The following is an 18349-nucleotide window of genomic DNA, read 5'->3' on the forward strand; positions in this document are numbered from 1 at the left end:
GCTATGGTCTGTTCGGACAGCAATGGTGAGAGATCGGGACTCTGGGAGATGGCAACATGATAAGCAACGTTTAGTAACTGTTACAAAATCTCAGTCCTCTCTCTTTCACCCAAGAATAATGTTCAATTGCTATGAATAACTAGGTTAAGAAATCAACATTAAAATTTGATGTCAAGTCACCTACTCAACATAATCTATAGAGCTGAATGCCTAATGCTACAAGTCTGTTCTTTCAGATTGATAAATAAGTCCCACCTCGGGGTGGTGTATAGGCCGTTTTCAGTTTGGGGAAAAGGGGTGGTGTCGGGGGCAACGGGAATGGGGAAAGAGGAAAATTGGGCTACCGTGAGTGGGAGAGAGGAAGAGAGGTGGTCGTCGGCGCCGGCCGCCGGCAGGGGAAGGGTGGCAGTGGGGAGGAGGGGCGCTGACAGTGGTGGGGAAAGAGAGATTTTTTTTTTTTTAATTATCAAAATTTTAAAAATAAAAATAAAAAATTTATTTAAATTATTAGAATTTTTTTTTTTAAAAAATAATTATCCAATGAGGAGATGACGCGTGGATTGCAACCTGCTATAACAAGTCAACTTACCTTCTTAGTTTAATATGGGAAAAAAATTAGAAACTTAGGTTTATTTTGGGCAGATTTAAAGGTTGATCCATTTTCGGAAAATGGAGCAAAAGTTGGTTCGTTGTTGTTAAATTTTCCAAATATATATGGCAACTTAACCAAATTCTGAATAACTTAACGAAAACACAGTCACATTAATTCAAGTTAGGTTGCGCTATGGCCAGTATTCATATTGCCATAGATAATTTGAATCTAATAAAATTATTGTAGAATACGCCCCAGGTTGGAGATTTCCCAACAATCATAATGGATACTATAACTTGGATAAACAACGAGCAAAGTAGTACGGGTAATATTGTAAGTCAATTCATTTTGTGCTTATTAGACAAGCTCAACATTAGTTTGAACACATAATGTGGGACACTTAGAGTGTGAGTAATTGATTTTGTTATTATAGTGTAAAAGTAGATATAAACAGTATAATGAAGCAATTAGTATGTGTATTTCATATTTTCATGAGGGTATATAGTTTCCTTCCAGTGAAAAAAATTATACCTTCCAACCTTAAAGTTAAGGGTTTAATCTTCATAAAGAATGCTTTGAGGGTGGAGATCTCTTACCCTTCTCATTACTTTCAAAAAATGAACAAGGATATCACCTCACTTAAACAAAAGTTGTAATTACTTTTCAATCTACACAAATGAATATGAAAAGTGTTGCAATTAATCAAAATGAGAGCGATAACCAATATGGCGCCTTTCTATTTTTGTCCTTGCCTTAAGTACATGTTTTGTTGAAAAAAAAAAAAAAAACCGAAAGTGAGTGGAGAAACATTTGATCAGTTTGATCACTTGCATTCTTGTCAAAAACTCGAAACATTTAACAGAAAGAAATTCACCCTCCTCAAAAACACTCATCAATTCCCAGTTTTTCCTTCACACTGATCACAGTTTACAGTGATCATCATCTTCAAGATCACCATCTTCATCATCACCTTGAAGCTCCAACAATGGCGGAATTCCTAGACCTAGAAGCAAAAGATGGAGTTCGAATGCCATGGAATGTAATCCCAGGCACAAAACAAGAATCAAGCAATTCTGTAATCCCAGTTTCTCTTCTCTACACTCCATTAAAACCCTTCCCTAATCTTCCAATTCTCCCTTACTCTCCTCTTCGATGTCGTTCTTGTCGATCAGTTCTCAACCCTTTTTCTGTTATCGATTACTCTGCCAAAATCTGGATCTGCCCTTTTTGTTTCAATCGAAATCACTTTCCCCAACATTACGCTTCGATTTCTGATGCTAATCTTCCTGCTGAATTATTCCCAGAATACACAACAATTGAATATGAACCTCCCCCTGAATTGCACGCCCAGAATCATACCCCTTTAGTTTATTTATTTGTTGTTGATAATTGTTTGATTGAGGAGGAAATTGGGTATTTGAAATTGGCTTTGTCTCAGGCGTTGGATTTGATGTCGGATGATGCTTTAATTGGGTTTATTACATTTGGGAGTTTTGTTCAAGTTCATGAATTAGGGTTTTCTGGTGGGGGTAGTGGGATTCCTAAGTGTTATGTGTTTAAAGGGTCTAAGGAGGTTAGTAAAGATAAGGTGATGGAGCAATTGAATTTTTTTGATCGGAAGCTGAAACCGGCTGCTGGGGTTGTTGCTGGTGTTAGGGATGGTTTGACTCCTGAAAGCATTGCGAGGTTCTTGTTGCCTGCTTCCGAGTGCGAATTTACGTTGAATTCGGTATAGCTCTTGATCATGTTTGTTGATATCTTATGTTTGATAAATGTGTGTTTGGTTTGAATGAATGATTTGATGATGTTGATAAAACACTGTTATTGATACAGAATTGAATGAATGATTATGACTTTTGATTCATAGAGTTTGCAGTGTACTTTTACTAATATAAGATGTATATTCATGCATACATTTATATTTGAATGGTCCAATATTATACGTGGGAGGCTTGTTTCTTGCTTCGTAGCTGTTGTGTTGATTCTGCTGTTGCAGAATTAATTGAATCTGATTGTTGTTTCTCTCTTGCTGCTATTGACTTCTTGCTGATGTATTTGTGATCGGGTGGGTGTAGCTGTTAGAGGAGCTTCAAAAGGATCCTTGGGGAGTACCTTCAGATCAGAGGGCAAGTAGATGTACTGGCACAGCGCTCAGTATTGCTGCCCATGTATTGGGTGCTTGCGTTCCTGGATCAGGAGCTAGGATTATGGCTTTTGTTGGTGGCCCATCGACAGAAGGGCCGGGCGCTGTAAGTTTTCTTCTTTGAAATGCTCTATTCCAACCTTAAGTTTTTTTTTTTTTTTTTTATCATTGATTTGTAAAGAAAACTTAACATAGTTACTGTAACTTTTGTAAGCAGTAGGTTACTTCTGGCTTGGGGTAATTACGTCACTTGTGTGCTCTCTGGTTTATAAAATGTAAGGGGGAGTTCTTAATAAAAGAAAGATGCGAGGATGGTTCTAGAACTCACTACCTGAACTCCATACTAATAGACCCTATTGCCACTTTGCCAGAGCCCCAGTTTTTTGGTGGAGACCTCACCCATCTGCCTGAGACAATGTATCTGGAACAGTTGCCCAAATGTGTGTTGAAAAACCTGATATGCTACCTTCGCAGTCCAAACTTGTCTTTTGCATGTTTGAAGTAAGGTTGATGAATTTTTTTATTTGATTGTATTAGGCCCCTGTGTGTTCACTTCACCTTATTTTTGCTGAACTGAAATTGTTTTTACTGAATTGAAATTATTTTTGATGAATCGAAATTATATTTGCTGAATAGAAATATTTTTGCTGAACCTAAATTATTTTGCCGAACTGAAATTAATTTTGCCGAATTGAAATTATTTTTGCTAAAATGAAATTATTTTGCTGAATTGAAATTATTTTTACTGATTCTTTATTATATTTCTTCTTTAAAGTTATTGATTTTTATTGAACTGAAATTATTTTTACTAAATTGAAATTATTTTTACTGAATATTATTTTTTTAAGGTGAAGTGAATATGACCTTACTTGAACTACCTCTATGACTCATACCTTAATATTTTTCGACACTTTAACCTGTCTACTTGATATCATTTTCTGTTGTAGGTTTCCTGATTTCTTGTTGAAAGGTCAAGGTCTTACATTTCTGAATTGTGGTTAATGCTTTTTTAATTCCCTATTGGCAGATTGTTTCGAAGAACTTATCTGAGCCAATTCGTTCTCACAAGGATCTGGATAAGGATTCTGCTCCATATTACCATAAAGCTGTTAAATTCTATGAAGGACTTTCTAAGCAGCTTGTACACCAAGGGCACATTCTTGACCTTTTTGCGTGTGCTCTAGATCAGGTATCAATTGGCGTTTTGGCTTTGTGAATAAGAATTTTCTTGGGGTTTTGAGTTGATTGCTTGCATAAATGCTATATTGCCAGTATAACATCTCATCACTCTTCTCCTTATAATGTGCCTTTTATGGATTCAATATATTCAAAAAGGGCAATTTCAGAAGACACATTGCTGTAGGATTGTACTTTTTATATAGGCCTATATCTCTTTGAAGGAATAATAGTATAATACACATACTTTTGTGGTGGTGACTGGTGAGGGGGTAATTGGTAAATCTGTTCCAATGTCTATGTGCTTGATTAGGTGAGCTGAAATGTCTGGATCTGTTCTTCTACTATGCTTTCTGTATCTTCAACAGAACTTAGTGGAAAGATTAGGGGAATATGATTTCGTTACAGTTTATTAATGGTTATTGATATGAGTATACATCCAACTGGCCCCCTTTCCAGTTTGCCACCCTCTGACTTTGAGGATTGTTGGTCTTAAGGCATAACTCCAAACTGACAAAATACCCGTTTATGCAAGCCAACAAAAAGCTCTTGTCTTGTTTTATACTATTTCATATTAAATCGTATTGAAATTCAAAATCTTAATATATTGTTTCTACTTGCTGATAGACATTCATTTTTGAGTATTGTTACCTTGCCTCTTCTGCTGCCTTGTATATACATTTTCCTAGACATAGTGGCCTGATGTCAGTAATCATCTTTCACACATCAGGTTGGGCTTGCTGAAATGAAAGTTGCTGTTGAAAGTACTGGCGGTCTTGTGGTCCTTGCTGAAAGTTTTGGCCATTCAGTTTTTAAGGACTCTCTGAAGCGTGTTTTCCAGGCTGGGGAACATGATCTTGGACCAGCGTCAAAGTAAGGCTCTGCTTAAATCATGCTTGACCTATCTTAACTTTTAGCAGTTGAGATTTTGTTGATCTGTTTACTTTTGAACTGTTATATTTCCAGAATTTGGTTGGAGTTATTCTGGGTGTTTCTTACTTTGATACTGTGTCTCCTGTAATTTCCAGATTTGACAATAGTAGTATTATTACATTTCAGTAAAAGTTAATTTCTTGTTGTCTTTGAGTATCAATCCATTGTGGTAGTTTCCATTTCCTTTGGAACAGGAAATATCATTGCATTGTGTAGTCTTGGTTTCAATGTCAGTTGAGGGTCGTATGGAGTGCTGGAACAGTGCTGATTCTCTTTTTACTTATATGTTGGCTAGTACTTAAGCTTTGGCTTGAAATCAGCACATGAACATGATTTTTTTAAGCCAGATCTGGATGGCATTGATATTTACGTCAAAATTTTCCTTTTTTGTTTTCAAAGAGTAAGTGGTCTTCATGTTTGGGTTAATTGACTTTCATTTTGACATTTTTATTTAATTAGAACCCTTTTTTGGCACTGATTTGTATTATGTTGAGACTTGAGAGCCTTGGTCCAGGACATTTGTAACGCTTTAGAACCTTGTTTTGGAACACGGAGTTGCTTTGTGCTTTAGATTCTTTTTCGTTTCAGCCTAGCTTGTGGTTCGACACTTCGACTCTATTAAAGCACTTTTCTCACCAATTTTTAGTGTTAAGTGAAATAGATTTATAGGTTTAGTCTAGTATATAGTAGTGGTTTTTTTTATATATAGCAAAGTTAAATTTAAATTTTATGGTAATTGCCCCTATTTTTTTTTTTCCATCTATGCAATTTCTTCAGTCTTTCTGCCCCACCCCCCCCCCCCCCCCAAAAAAAAAAAAAAAAAAGTTTTATTCCATTCATTCACATCATTTGATTCATCTATAAATGACAACATAAGCTCAATGTATCTATAGAGGACCTTTGCTTATGGTGAATAAGGTTGGGGTTATATACATGCTGCCTTAGTCCTGCTATATAAAAAGAGCATTTCAACTGACCCTCCAAATTCAAAGGATTGGGAATCTTTGGCTGAATATAATATTTCTTGATTTTGCTTTAACTCTCAAGTTACATATTTTCACTTGCTAATTTGTTTGTGTATTTTTTAGGAGATTTGTGTTGGTCTGCTGGTTTGAGATGGCAATTGTGGTGGCCATTTTCTTATTAAAGAAGAATAAATGGGGCAAGAATGAATAGCTAATATCTTGAAATTTTGAAATCCTTACGAATGTTGACTTTGGTACTCATTCGTACAAGATTATTCACAATGGGATTGTAGCAAGACAATTTTGGAAGCTCAAAATCAGAGTTGTATAATCTTTAATAGGAGAGAGTAGTCGAGCCTCGAGACTAAGACGGAAGTCAGAGAGTATTCTGGGAAGGAGTAGACTCATTGATTGTTATTGTAATTTATTTTCAAAATATTCTACTCGAATTTGGCAGAATCTGGGTAGATACAGATTTTCTGTGATTGGTGATTATATTGTTCATTATAAGAAAAGTGATACTTTGTATTTCCCCCCCCCCCCAAATGCATATATGAACTATAGAAGGCTGTTTACCTGTTTCTAGAACTGCCAGACCAGGCCATGTTTAACACTAAAGTGCCCTCTATGATCTTATCTGTGAAGTTTAGAAAGGAAACTGTTTTATTCTGTATAGTACTTGCTATATTATACATGGCTTACAAAGAATTTGAATGTGTAACGCTGCTATTATGATGCATTTTTCTTTTGCATTGATTCTTCTGCAACCATGTCAGTTGTTGGATTTTTTAACATCCAGACATTTGGTACTGAGCTTTCTTATTCAGTCTTTTAGCTTAGGTGATAATGGCAGTTGGCCTAATCAAATTTCTGTATGCAGTGGTATATTTGAGGTTAGCTGCTCAAAAGATATGAAGATTCAGGGAATTCTTGGTCCCTGTGCATCACTTGAAAAGGTTAATTTGTGTTTTAAGTTTGTTTATTTTCATACTTGTGCTTGCCGGATCTTTGATGTTCATGTCCGATGCCTTGGTGCAGAAAGGTCTCCTTTGCTCGGAAACCGTTATTGGTCAGGGCAACACAAGTGCATGGAAGTTGTGTGGACTTGACAAAGCTACAACTTTATGCATCTATTTTGACATTGCAAAGAAGGAGAGCCCTGATGCTATTGGTGAAGCCACTAGCAACCTGTTTTACCTACAGTTTTTGACTTAGTATGAGCATAACCTTTCACTTTCTTGGTTGTTCCCTTTCTTATTGACATATCGTGCTTCAGTGCTTGCTAGATGGTGAACATATTCTTACTTGTTACATAATTTTCTCAGCTATCAACATAATAGTGGTCGTATGAGACTTCGTATTTCTACTCTTTCTAGGCGATGGGTTTCTGGTCCAGGAAGCACACAGGTATTCCTGCTATTTTCTGTGTGTATTATGTATTGCCTTTCTTTATTCTAGGATATGTGATCAAAAGTTAGTTGATTGTACATGTTACTGCGCTTGGCATTTACCTCTGATGCATGGCATGGCCTGCAAATTCGTAGCAGAAACTTTTCATAATGAAAGCTCATTGAAACACGTTTGATTGTACTTTTAAATTTTTAGGTGAAATTTTTCTCTTTTTTTTTTTTTGAAATTGGGTCTCGATTGACTTATAAAATTCCCCTCCTAAAATCAATTTGTTCCCCCCCCCCTCTCCCTCCTCCACCACCACAAAAAGGAGCTTAGAAATCAAATGTAGAAGTTAGATACAGGGAAAAAACTATTTCTGAACAAACTATGATTCAGATTCTTACTAGTCATCTCCCATTATTGCTTGTTGGAATATCTTGAACTTCTTCTCCCATTTTGGAGTTGCTTTTTAGGTTATTTAGCCTCTTACTATGGCTGTTTCATGTTATTTACACTTTTTTCCATCAATATTGCTTAGGAGTTGATTGCAGGATTTGATCAAGAAGCGGCTGCTGTTACTGTGGCACGCTTAGTTTCATTCAAGATGGAGAATGAGGTAACTTTTAATGGGGAATACCGATTTAGGTTTTGTTAAATGTTGTAAATTTATAATCTATCAATTTATGTCAGTTTTCTTATTTAGATAGTTGGTTGTCTATAGTAAAAGGTACTCCCTCCGTTTCTTATTGATGTAAATCAAGGAAAAGGGGAAACAAATAATATAAATATGTGTGAGTTGGGTTAAAGGGGTAAGTGGGATCCATAATGTGGGCATTTGGGGATAAGATGGGAATTAAATATGCCTTAAATGGAGAAGATTCACATTAAGAAAAAAATGTTGTGGAACCCATAATTGAAAATAGGAACAATAATATGAAATGGAGTAATATATTGGTCATAGAGTTTATTGTTTGTTGGTAGTACCTAGTGTCCTTGACAGTGAAAAAAAAAATGTTGGCTGATGCGCTTGTCAGAGTCTTCTGTGCTAACCTCTTTTTTTCTAATCACAGTAATCAGCATTCAGCATGAATATTGCTGCTCCCTGTTTCACTTTTGTTTAATAATCATTTCCGCTGCAATTTTCTGTTATCATGATGTTCTTTTGCTGCTACCTTCGACTTTCAATAGATTCTTTATTTTTTTTTGTCATGGGCTGCAGCTGAGTCATGTTGTGCCAGTGGCCATCATCTCCCACCTTTCTTAGTATAATATTGGTAGGGAACGCATAGGCCCATAATCCTGAACTACAAGCTAAGTCATTCAACTTGGGCATGGGACATAAGTCCTGTACAAGCCTTTAAAAGTATTTATGATTGAATATTGCATTCATGATATTATGTGAGGGTTTTCCAATTTAAGTTTCTAGTTGGCTTTATTTATTTTGAATAATTTTTCACATTTTTTTGTTTCATCCTTTAACCAAAAAAAAGTTCACATGCAGGCAGAGTTTGACCCAATACGATGGCTTGATAGATCACTGATACGTCTATGCTCAAAATATGGAGATTACCAAAAGGAAAATCCCAACTCGTTTAGCCTATCACCACGGTTTTCAATATTTCCTCAATTTATTTTTCATCTAAGGAGATCTCAGTTTGTTCAGGTATTCAATTTTCTATTGTGGGATCTGAGATGATTGTAAAATCATGAAAGCAGCTTACTATATTATTGTATAATAGGTGTTCAACAACAGCCCTGATGAGACTGCATACTTTAGAATGATTTTAAATCGGGAAAATGTAGCCAACTCGGTAGTGATGATTCAGCCTTCACTGATTTCCTATTCCTTACAATCATCTCCTGAACCTGCTCTTCTCGACGTCGCTTCTGTAGCCGCAGACAGGATATTGCTACTAGACTCATATTTCACTGTTGTCATATTTCATGGTCAAAATATTGCTCAGTGGCGTAAGGCTGGATACCAAGATCTGCCTGATTACAAGGTCAATGTTTTCCTTGTTGGGTTACTTGAGTCTGTGATTGTGGTATATGAAATAACTAGATTTCACAATAAGTTTGTGTTATCTACTATTTGCCAGCTGTTTGATTGTTTCTTTCTTTGACTCGGCTTCTTCGTTCTTTCTTTTTTCTCAGGAATTTGCCCAGTTGTTGCAAGTTCCTAAAGATGATGCCAATGCTTTGATCAAAGAGAGGTTTCCAGTTCCACGCTTAGTTATCTGTGATCAGCATGGCTCTCAGGTATTTCTGATACTGAAAAGTCTTACAATAAATGGGATGAACTGTAATACTGTTAGGTTTGCATTTGTAAAAGTATTTGCTTTATATAGGATAACTATGCTAATTGTGGTCATAATGTGTGCTGAAGAGCAGTTTCTTATATTTCTAGTCTTCTCCCTTTATAAATGATAAATATGCTTTTAAGTCAGCAGCGCATTGACCCTTTGACCTCTAAGTTCTAAACTTCTGTACATTACTCCATTATTTTTTGGTCCCTCTTTCTGTTTTCAAAGGTCTGCAATTTTTTTCTTTTATGAATAAAGGCCAACAATTTTCGGGAAAAATCCCAAGTATCCTATCTGTGAAACAAACACAAAGGTCTTCTTCTGAACTACAGCAACTACCAGTACTTTGATGGGCTGATAATCAATTTATGCATACGTGCTCGTTATCTTGGAGTGCTCATTATCTTGGAGTGCTCATTTTGCACCTTGTTTAAGTAAAATTGACTTTTCTTTCTTAATGCTTGTCTAGGCTCGCTTTCTTCTGGCAAAGTTAAATCCTTCAGCTACATACAACTCTGGTGCCTCTATGGCTCCTGGTGGAGATCTCATTTTCACAGATGACGTCAGTTTTGAGGTGTTCTTAGATCATCTCCAAAGGCTAGCTGTTCAATAGAATAGAATAGAATAGGTCCCACAATTTTGTAAAATTTTATATGAGCTTGCTGTACTGTAATGTCTACTTTGATGTTTTGGCAGTGCGAGTCTGTTATTATTTTATGCTCTGCATATTTTTTATTGGTATTAATAATGTTTCGCTTTAAGCTGATCGGATATTACCATTATGAGCAAGTGAGCAACTTGTCAGTGAAATCTTCTAATGAAAGCCAATTGAGAATTTGCTGCAGTATTTCTATTTCATGGTTAGCTTTGCAATGTTGTCAGTGGAATTTGTATTGAATGCCTTAATTAAAAACCAGTGATCAGTGTCGGTTTTGTTTCGATGTTTCCAAACTTAACTTGTGTATCCTGTTGGGCGACGGTATGCATTGATGGCAGCTGTAGTATAAGTGGCTATTTAGTTTATGGTTGAAAATGCTCGTTTAAAATTGTCCTTGAGTGACCATATTGGCTACTTCTGACTGAAAGACTGAATGGATTTCTAAGGGCAGAAGACTGGTTTCCCAGTATAGCTTGTGATGTGAGGAGTCTTGAGGACTTGTAACTTTTGAAGAGAGTAAAGTATGACCTTCATGGGGATGCATGGTATGTTTAATTTAAAAGGACAGGATTGTTTGGAAAAGCTTGAGTACTTGGCTCTTTTTTAGAGACTTGTGACCAATGACTCAAAACTAGATGCAGTGATTCAATGTCTCCAAAAAAAAATAAAAAAAAATGCTGTGATTCAATATCTATTATGGATCCCTGAATCCCTGCCCGAAAAAAAATTCAATTATGAACTTGATGGTCTTTGGTTTGAAAATTAGGCTTTGTTTGGTTCATCTAATTTTGTTTGAATTTTTTTTTTTTTTAAGAAGATTGAATCATCAATAAAAAAATCATATGACATCTACAAGAGATTTAAATCTAATAAATGCATGACAAATTATATTATTTATATAAACTTATTTTAATCTAACCTTTACTTTATCTAAAATTAACTAAACTTATTTTTTTCTAAAATATGATAAAATAAGTTGACACTTATTTGTTATGTTGCCATAAAGATTAGTATGTATCTTTCAAAAAAAAAGTCATAACTCAATAAAATGTGGATTATTAAATAAAAAAAAAAAAAAACAGAAAACATAATGTGGTCTATTATTTGGTGAATGTGATTGAATTTGGATTAAAGAACATGTATACAGTACTTGTATTTGTGTAAACAGTTTATAAATTAAGTGTTGGCAAGGGTGATATTTATTTCAATTGATTGAAGTGTTGGAGAAAGTTTTTACAAGCCTACCGACCTATTTACTGGCTCGGACTTCTACTAAGCTGATGTCCTGAAGTATGGCTTTGATTAGACGACACAAACCCATACAGCTAAAAGTCGGTTAAGCAGCTGAGCACATATGCAGCGCAAACAAAAGGTTTAAATGGACAGAAAGGTACCATTTAGCTTGAAATGAAGTCACCGCAAGCATCTGTTAATTCAGATCCTTGTAGAGAAACTATATTCCGAATCTCATAATCACTAAGGGATCTAACAAAGACAAAATTCAGATCCTCACTCATCTGCAGATGAGGAACTCTGACATTTAGTATAACTGAGAATGAGCTTACCTGCTTATCTGGACCATATAGAACGGGCAGCCAGCAAATCCCATTTACCACTGTTTCACAACTGGATCCGCTACCTAACACCAATTGAAAATAGAGCAAGGGCAGGGCAGCTGGGGCGGCTGCCCTGGGCCCTTGATTCAATATAACCCATGAACCTGGTGGAGCCTTGCTTACAGGGATCCTATAACGAGCCTGGTTAACCCACAACTTCGTAACTTCTTTCACTGTCATATCTTCTTCATCCTCAGGTGAGTACCCTTCTCCTAGCACACCAATAGTACACTCTACCAAACACTCCAATCTGGTTTCGGATAGAGTTTGGTAATATTAACCATAAGTGGTATTATATGCTTTTATGCATTTTTGTGTATTATATGCTTTACACGGTGGTTATTATTTTTTATGCTATTTTAGGTCCAAGATGTGCGATGCACATTTTGTTTTTATTTTTTTAAATAAAATGTTTTATATATGTATATTGATAAATTGTGTAATTCCATTCATTTGTTTTAGTTGAATTTTTTTAATTATAAAGTACATTGTAAATTGAACTTGAGTTTATTACGAAATGAATCGTCTTTGCTATCTAATAATTTTGATAATTTATTTTTTGGTGTGATAAAATTGACTTTTTCGAATTATCCATCCCCTTCTCACTTTTTTTATTTATTTTTTTTATTTTTTTTTACTGCCATCCTAAAGTACAAAAATTAAAATAAAAAAACCTTCCAAAATTAAAACAAAAAAAACTGTCAATCCTATTTTTTAGAATAATAATACTGTACAATTACTTATCCACTTTTTTTAGTTAAATACTCACTAAAAAAAATAAAATACTCTTTGACTTCATCAATTACAATTTTTATATTTTTATATGTTTTTTACTAAATTATGGTGCTGCTAAAAGAGTTATAGCACTTACTTAAAACGCTATTAATGTTTCCTCTTTTAGTAGCGTTTAATATATAAGCACGGTTAAACCTCTTTTTAAGATTTAATAAAAATCCATATTTAAATTTTGGAGATTTATTTAAACAATACAATCTCATAAACTACGTTTAACTTTCAAACAACATCCTAAAATTTGACACTATTATACAAAGTCATTATGTATCCACTATGATATTTACATGAGAAGAACACGATGCGCCGGGTGAATTCTCACTTCATCAATTTGGTCTTGATCAATCACAACTATGAATTATTCTAGTCATGAAAGTACCTAAAAATTAAAAAAAAAAAAAAAAAGATTAGCCAAGTTTATATGTAGTAATGCATAATAGCATAATTAACAAAGACAATTGATCGAATCTACAAGTACATTATTGATTAGTCAATTTATTAGAAAAAAAAAAAAAACTAAAAGAAAAAGACAGGCCAAAAAAAAAAAAAGGAAAAAAAAAATAGAAAAAGTGTAAACTCTATATAAAGGGCTTTAAGACCATAAAAGTCTTATTAAGCCACTAAACCCTACTTCTTCTCAATTTTGAGGCTCTTTCGCTCATGACTTCCTCACCAAAATTTGTGTGCCTCTTTTTTCTTCTTACAATCTTAGTTTGCTCAATCCAAACCTATCCTAGAGATAGCCAATTCTTTAGCAAGGTTACTCGAAAGCGCGACGATGCCACCACCACCACAACCATCAACCCAAACACTAACAACAATTACTTCACCAACAACAAAGTAGATTATTTTGTAACATTAAACAAGCAAGAAAAGAAAGATGAACAACCCGTTTTCCTCCCTCAAACCACCGAAACCGGTTACGGCCTATACGGGCACGAAACCGGCCTAGATGCCCCTTCTACCACCACCACCCCAAATTCCTTGTACAACACGGATGAAAACAACAACCAAAAGTACGAGAATTTCAACAACTACTACAAGAACAACAATGAAAATCATGAGAAGAATTACACACCCGAGTTGAAAGGTTTGTCCGGTACTACCTACACCGAAAAGACTCCTATGTCATACAACAATTTTAACGATGAAGGTAAGTTCTATGAAATCAACAACAGCAACAACAAGGAATTATCTTTTCAGCGCGTTGGCAGTACTCGCATCAGCGATCATAATTTTGGGGGCTGTGTGGGCCATAATAAAATATTCCATGAAAATCCCAGCAGGTACAGAGCCACCTGAGGAGAACATCGAGTTGGTGTGTGGACCGTATGGTTTTAAAATTAAGTTTTGAACTTTATTTTATTTACTACTTATAATGTTTTGGAATTTTTTTTTTTTTTTTCGTGTGTTTATTTTTGTGAAGCAACCTTTTTTAAATATACAGAAAGGTTAGGCTTAGTATTTTGTAATTTCTTTTCTCTTTTTCAGAAGAAGCGTGTTGTAATCTGAAGAAAGATTGCCTAATATTATTATAGTTGGTTTAGTTTAATTTGTTTGCTGTGCTTTGTGTATTGTTCGACAGAAAACACTAACAAAAAAAATAAAGTTACTCTTGAACTCACTAGTACATACTATGGTAATGTACCCACATGCAAGTAAAGTCATTCTAACCCCCAAACCCACCTACTACATATTCTCAAAAATATAAAAATAAAATAAACCCCAAACGCATTATCATCTTCAATTTCGAAATTTTTTTCTCTCCTCTAAACAAAAATTTAGATGGTACATGGTTACCTTTTTACATTATAGTAAAACTGATTAATTTGATATAGTTATCTTTATAATCACATAGTAACCTTTATTATTACCAATTGGTTGTTTTATAGAGGTCATTGAAACTACACTTGGTAGGGAGAACCCCAGTGTTTAATCCTTTGTAACAATAATCGGGAGGGGACTAGAACCTAACCACCTAGAACTGATCCCTAAATCCAGATTAGCCTGAAGGGTGAATCAAATGAAACAAAAAAAAAATGTAACCTTAATCATTTACTTCTGGCAGAAGAAGAGCTTTGAAGATAGAGAAATTAAATGGTGCAAAAGGAGGGGAAAAAGGTGGAGGAGGGGAAAAAAGAGGAAAAAAGGGGAAGGATCAGAAAAAAGAGGAAAAATGGGGGAGGGGAAAAGAGGACAAAAGGGGAAGGAGGGAGTAGAAAACTAGGTTGTCTTATTTTGTTGCCTCCTCCAAACGCACTCAGCATAGTCAGCAAGTTCTGGTTCCACAAAAAGGTTTATTTAAGAATTTTTATACTGTAAAAAGATTGGTTAATAATTTTATTTACTTTTTTGTTTTATAAGCATTTGACCTCTTTTATAATAAGTTACGGTAATTTTATTTACTTTTTTTTTATATAAGCATTTGACCTCTTTTATAGTAAGTTACGGAATACGTTGTACAATTAATTTTTTTTTTTTTTTTTTTTTTTGCCGATATGTTACAACTTACAAATTTACAAGACTGATATATTTATAATTATAACATAAGTTGTTTATTATTAAGGATTATATTTTTTATGTAACTTTTTAAACACTAAAGATCAATCTACATTGTATCAACAAATTAATCGAATTTTTGAACTTTTAAACTAACAATTTTTGTTGTGTAATTATCTATACCAAGCTATCTAAAAAACCTTTCAATTTTTGGTGTATGGTTTAGAATTAGCTATTCGGTTTGGCTATGGAAGTGTGTGGATTGAGAGTGACTCCCTCGGTCTAATCCAACGAGTGAAACAGAGAAGGGAAGGTCTTAACTATATGTATATGTTGATTTCCCGTATCATTTCCTTGAGTTATTCCTTTTCGTTTTTTAGTTGTAGCCATATCAAAAGGGGAGGAAACTCTCTAGCACACTTAATTGCTAAACATAACCCTCCTGATCTTTCGGAGCTTGTAAGATTTGCACCATTTCCGGAAAGCAATTCCCGGCTTGCGGATATGGATATTAATGATTAATTGTTATAAAAGAGAATAATGCACTATGCACGTGGCTTCCTACTAAAGGTTAGTTGTACTCTAGTCAAAAAACCAACACCAAATTACAAAATCCTTGACTTATTTTCTACCTTTTGTTTTTATGTCATCATTTTCTCTCCTCATTCTTTCTGTTTCAAGCAATTCTTTTTGACAAGTCTTATGCTTTCTCATTGAAGTCTTGTGTAAAGTGGTCAGGTGAGTTTTCGTTAATTTTATTGTAAAACCGTTCGTTTAAGAGATAAGTTTAACTATTTTTATGGGGGTTAAGTATAATATTGGAGTCTAAATTTTTAATTTTTTTACCTTTTGGAACCTCTTAATTTTTTTTCACCTTTTGAGACCCATGATTAACAGTCCGGCCAACTAGAATTTAATCCACTGGAGCAAAACTTAGTTCCTTCAATTAATAAGTGATGCAAAAAATATAGGTCCTTTAATTAATAACATGTTAATTCCCAGAAATATAGGTCCCATATCTGATAAAACTAAGTCAATAAATGATGTTATTTTCTTTTTCATTTTTTTACTATTTTTTTTAATTTCTTTTTTTTTTCCAGAAAATGGGTGTTGTATTTTGAAGAAAGATTGACTAATATTATTAAGGTTAGGTTGAGTTTTTTTTTGTTTGCTGTGTTTTGTAGGGGTGTACAAAAACTGGACCGGACCTGAAACCGGACCTGAACCGACCTGATCCGGACCGGACCTGACCCGGACCTGTTGATTCAGGTCCGGTCCCGGTCCTTAAAAATCAAGGTTCCCGGTTCCGGTCCGGACCCGGTCTAAACCCGGGGTTTTCAGGTCCGGACCTGAAACCCGGAAAAATTGTTTTTTTTTTTAAAAAAAAAAAAAAAAAAAAAAAATTAAAATAATGCTGCTGCTTGACAGCTTGAGGCCTTGAGTGACGCTTGAATTCTCTTTCATTTCATTCTAACCCTAACAAACAGGCTGTCTCCCCCTCTCCCTCACGCAGACACGCAGTCACGCAAGTCTCAGCCGAGTCAGCCCAACGCGGCAACGCCCACCGCCGACACCTCCTGCCTTCCTCACTCTCTCAGGCGAAGCCCAGGCGCCCACCGACCACCGCATGAGACAGCTACTGCGCGATTTTCCATTTCTCCGGTAAGTTATTTTTTTTTAATGTAAATCTAAATTATCTAATTATGTTTGGGTATTTTGTATTCGAAATAATGAATTAAGTGTTAGAATTTATATGTTTATTCATGTTTCAATTGCTTATAATGATTATTTGATGTTTGCATGTTGAATTTCTTTTTTTTACTTCAATGTTTTCGAATTTATGTTTTTTCTTTTTTGGTTTATTTTCGAATTTCTTTCGAATTTATGTTTTTTTTTTTGGTTTTTTTTAGTTTAAAGTTTAGGGTTTTAGGGTTTAATGTTTAGAATTGATAACAAGTATGGTTTATCTTCGAATTTATTTATTTTTATGTTTTGGTAATGGGATTGTAGCAGAGGACAATTAGTTTTTCATCATGATTGCATTGTTTATTTTTGTCAAGTACCTGAATTTCTTAGACTCCTTTTGGTTGGACTTTGAAATTAGAGAAAATGCAATTATTTTGATTTCAAAATTAGAAATTGAGAGAAAGGTAGAAATTAGCTTGGTTGATATATGATAAGTTGGAATGTGCCTCTGAAATTGACATAAACTTCAGCAAGTAACGTGTAACACAAAAGAGAAAAATAAAAAGGAAGAGAACAAACAATGAGATTATGAGAGCAATGAAATTTTCTGACTGCGACTAGCTAGAATTACCATTGGAACTGCTGGATAGAGTCTGAGAGTTTCTGTCAATGCAGCATGTAAATACTGCATTCTTTCAAGTGATTCTTCTGTCAAACTAGCAGCAAGTTCTGAAAATTTTCCAACTCCTTCCATTTTCGTAATTTTCCTTACTTCTTCAGCAACCTTTTCCTGTATATTCTGGTGTTTACAAAGCATGTAAACAAACCATGAAAGTGTAACTGCTGTTGTGTCTTTACCCGCAATTACAAAGCTCAAGATTATATCTCTCAGATACTTCAAATCAGTGTCGCTCTGCTCCAGGAACCTTGACAAGATATCATCCTTTTTCATCTGCATTTCCTACAAATTCACACAGAAAGAATGCATTAATCTCCTCAGTAAACCGATATGATTACAGACTTCTAAGTTATGATTCACTTACTGAGACATTGCTTTGTGAACTTTTCATTAGTTCCACTTTGTTACTGATTAATTTGTAAACAAAATCATCAACAGTTTTGACACTTCTCTTAAGTTTAGCCTCTGCGCCAATGTTGAGAAATTTCTTGATAGGCCAAAAGATGTCTACATATCGTAACATGGTTGAAGCACTAGCATCATCAAAAGCCTGGCCAAATTTCTTCCCTTCTTCATTTGAGCCACACATACTGTCTAGATCAACTCCAAATGCAACTTTGAAAATAGAATCTAACGTTGACTTCATAAACAAGTCCTATAGAAAGCCATTTCAAGTTAGTTCGTTACTCCAAAGTCTCCAAAAGTACATAGCTCATCTTATCAGTAAAACACTTTTGTCCAATACAACCAGTAAAACACCATCTTACCTGAATATCCATAATTTGGGTGGAGTGTCACGGAAGGCGGCTAGGGGTGGGGCTGCCAATGAAGCTGGTTGTGTACTTGTGTTGTGTTGTGTGGGCAGTGGTGGATCTGGGTATTGACATAAATTTCAGAAAGTTGGTTGTGTTGTGT

At 34.8% G+C, this 18349-nt stretch overlaps 3 protein-coding genes across 3 annotated transcripts; 2 read left to right on the forward strand and 1 right to left on the reverse strand.

The window, feature by feature from the left end:
* Nucleotides 1–1275: 1275 nt before the first annotated feature.
* Nucleotides 1276–10351, forward strand: LOC110702184 (protein transport protein SEC23-like). Its single transcript, XM_021879862.1, has 12 exons — nucleotides 1276–2321; nucleotides 2668–2841; nucleotides 3763–3924; nucleotides 4642–4784; nucleotides 6690–6765; nucleotides 6848–7023; nucleotides 7135–7216; nucleotides 7740–7817; nucleotides 8703–8864; nucleotides 8941–9204; nucleotides 9356–9460; nucleotides 9974–10351. Exons 1-12 carry the CDS (start codon nucleotides 1578–1580, stop codon nucleotides 10115–10117), a joined length of 2310 nt encoding a protein of 769 aa, XP_021735554.1. The 5' UTR covers nucleotides 1276–1577; the 3' UTR covers nucleotides 10118–10351.
* A 2879-nt stretch (nucleotides 10352–13230) lies between these two features.
* Nucleotides 13231–13872, forward strand: LOC110702229 (protein E6-like). Its single transcript, XM_021879932.1, has one exon. It carries the CDS (start codon nucleotides 13231–13233, stop codon nucleotides 13870–13872), a length of 642 nt encoding a protein of 213 aa, XP_021735624.1.
* A 3084-nt stretch (nucleotides 13873–16956) lies between these two features.
* LOC110702185 (cytochrome P450 704C1-like) lies at nucleotides 16957–18293 on the reverse strand. The gene is made up of 3 exons (XM_021879863.1): nucleotides 18202–18293; nucleotides 17799–18089; nucleotides 16957–17716 (listed from the first exon to the last, which is right to left on the reverse strand). Exons 1-3 carry the CDS (start codon nucleotides 18211–18213, stop codon nucleotides 17342–17344), a joined length of 678 nt encoding a protein of 225 aa, XP_021735555.1. The 5' UTR covers nucleotides 18214–18293; the 3' UTR covers nucleotides 16957–17341.
* Nucleotides 18294–18349: the final 56 nt, after the last annotated feature.

This window comes from Chenopodium quinoa, unplaced genomic scaffold, assembly GCF_001683475.1.
Source record: "Chenopodium quinoa cultivar QQ74 unplaced genomic scaffold, ASM168347v1, whole genome shotgun sequence".
Lineage (NCBI taxonomy): Eukaryota > Viridiplantae > Streptophyta > Magnoliopsida > Caryophyllales > Amaranthaceae > Chenopodium > Chenopodium quinoa.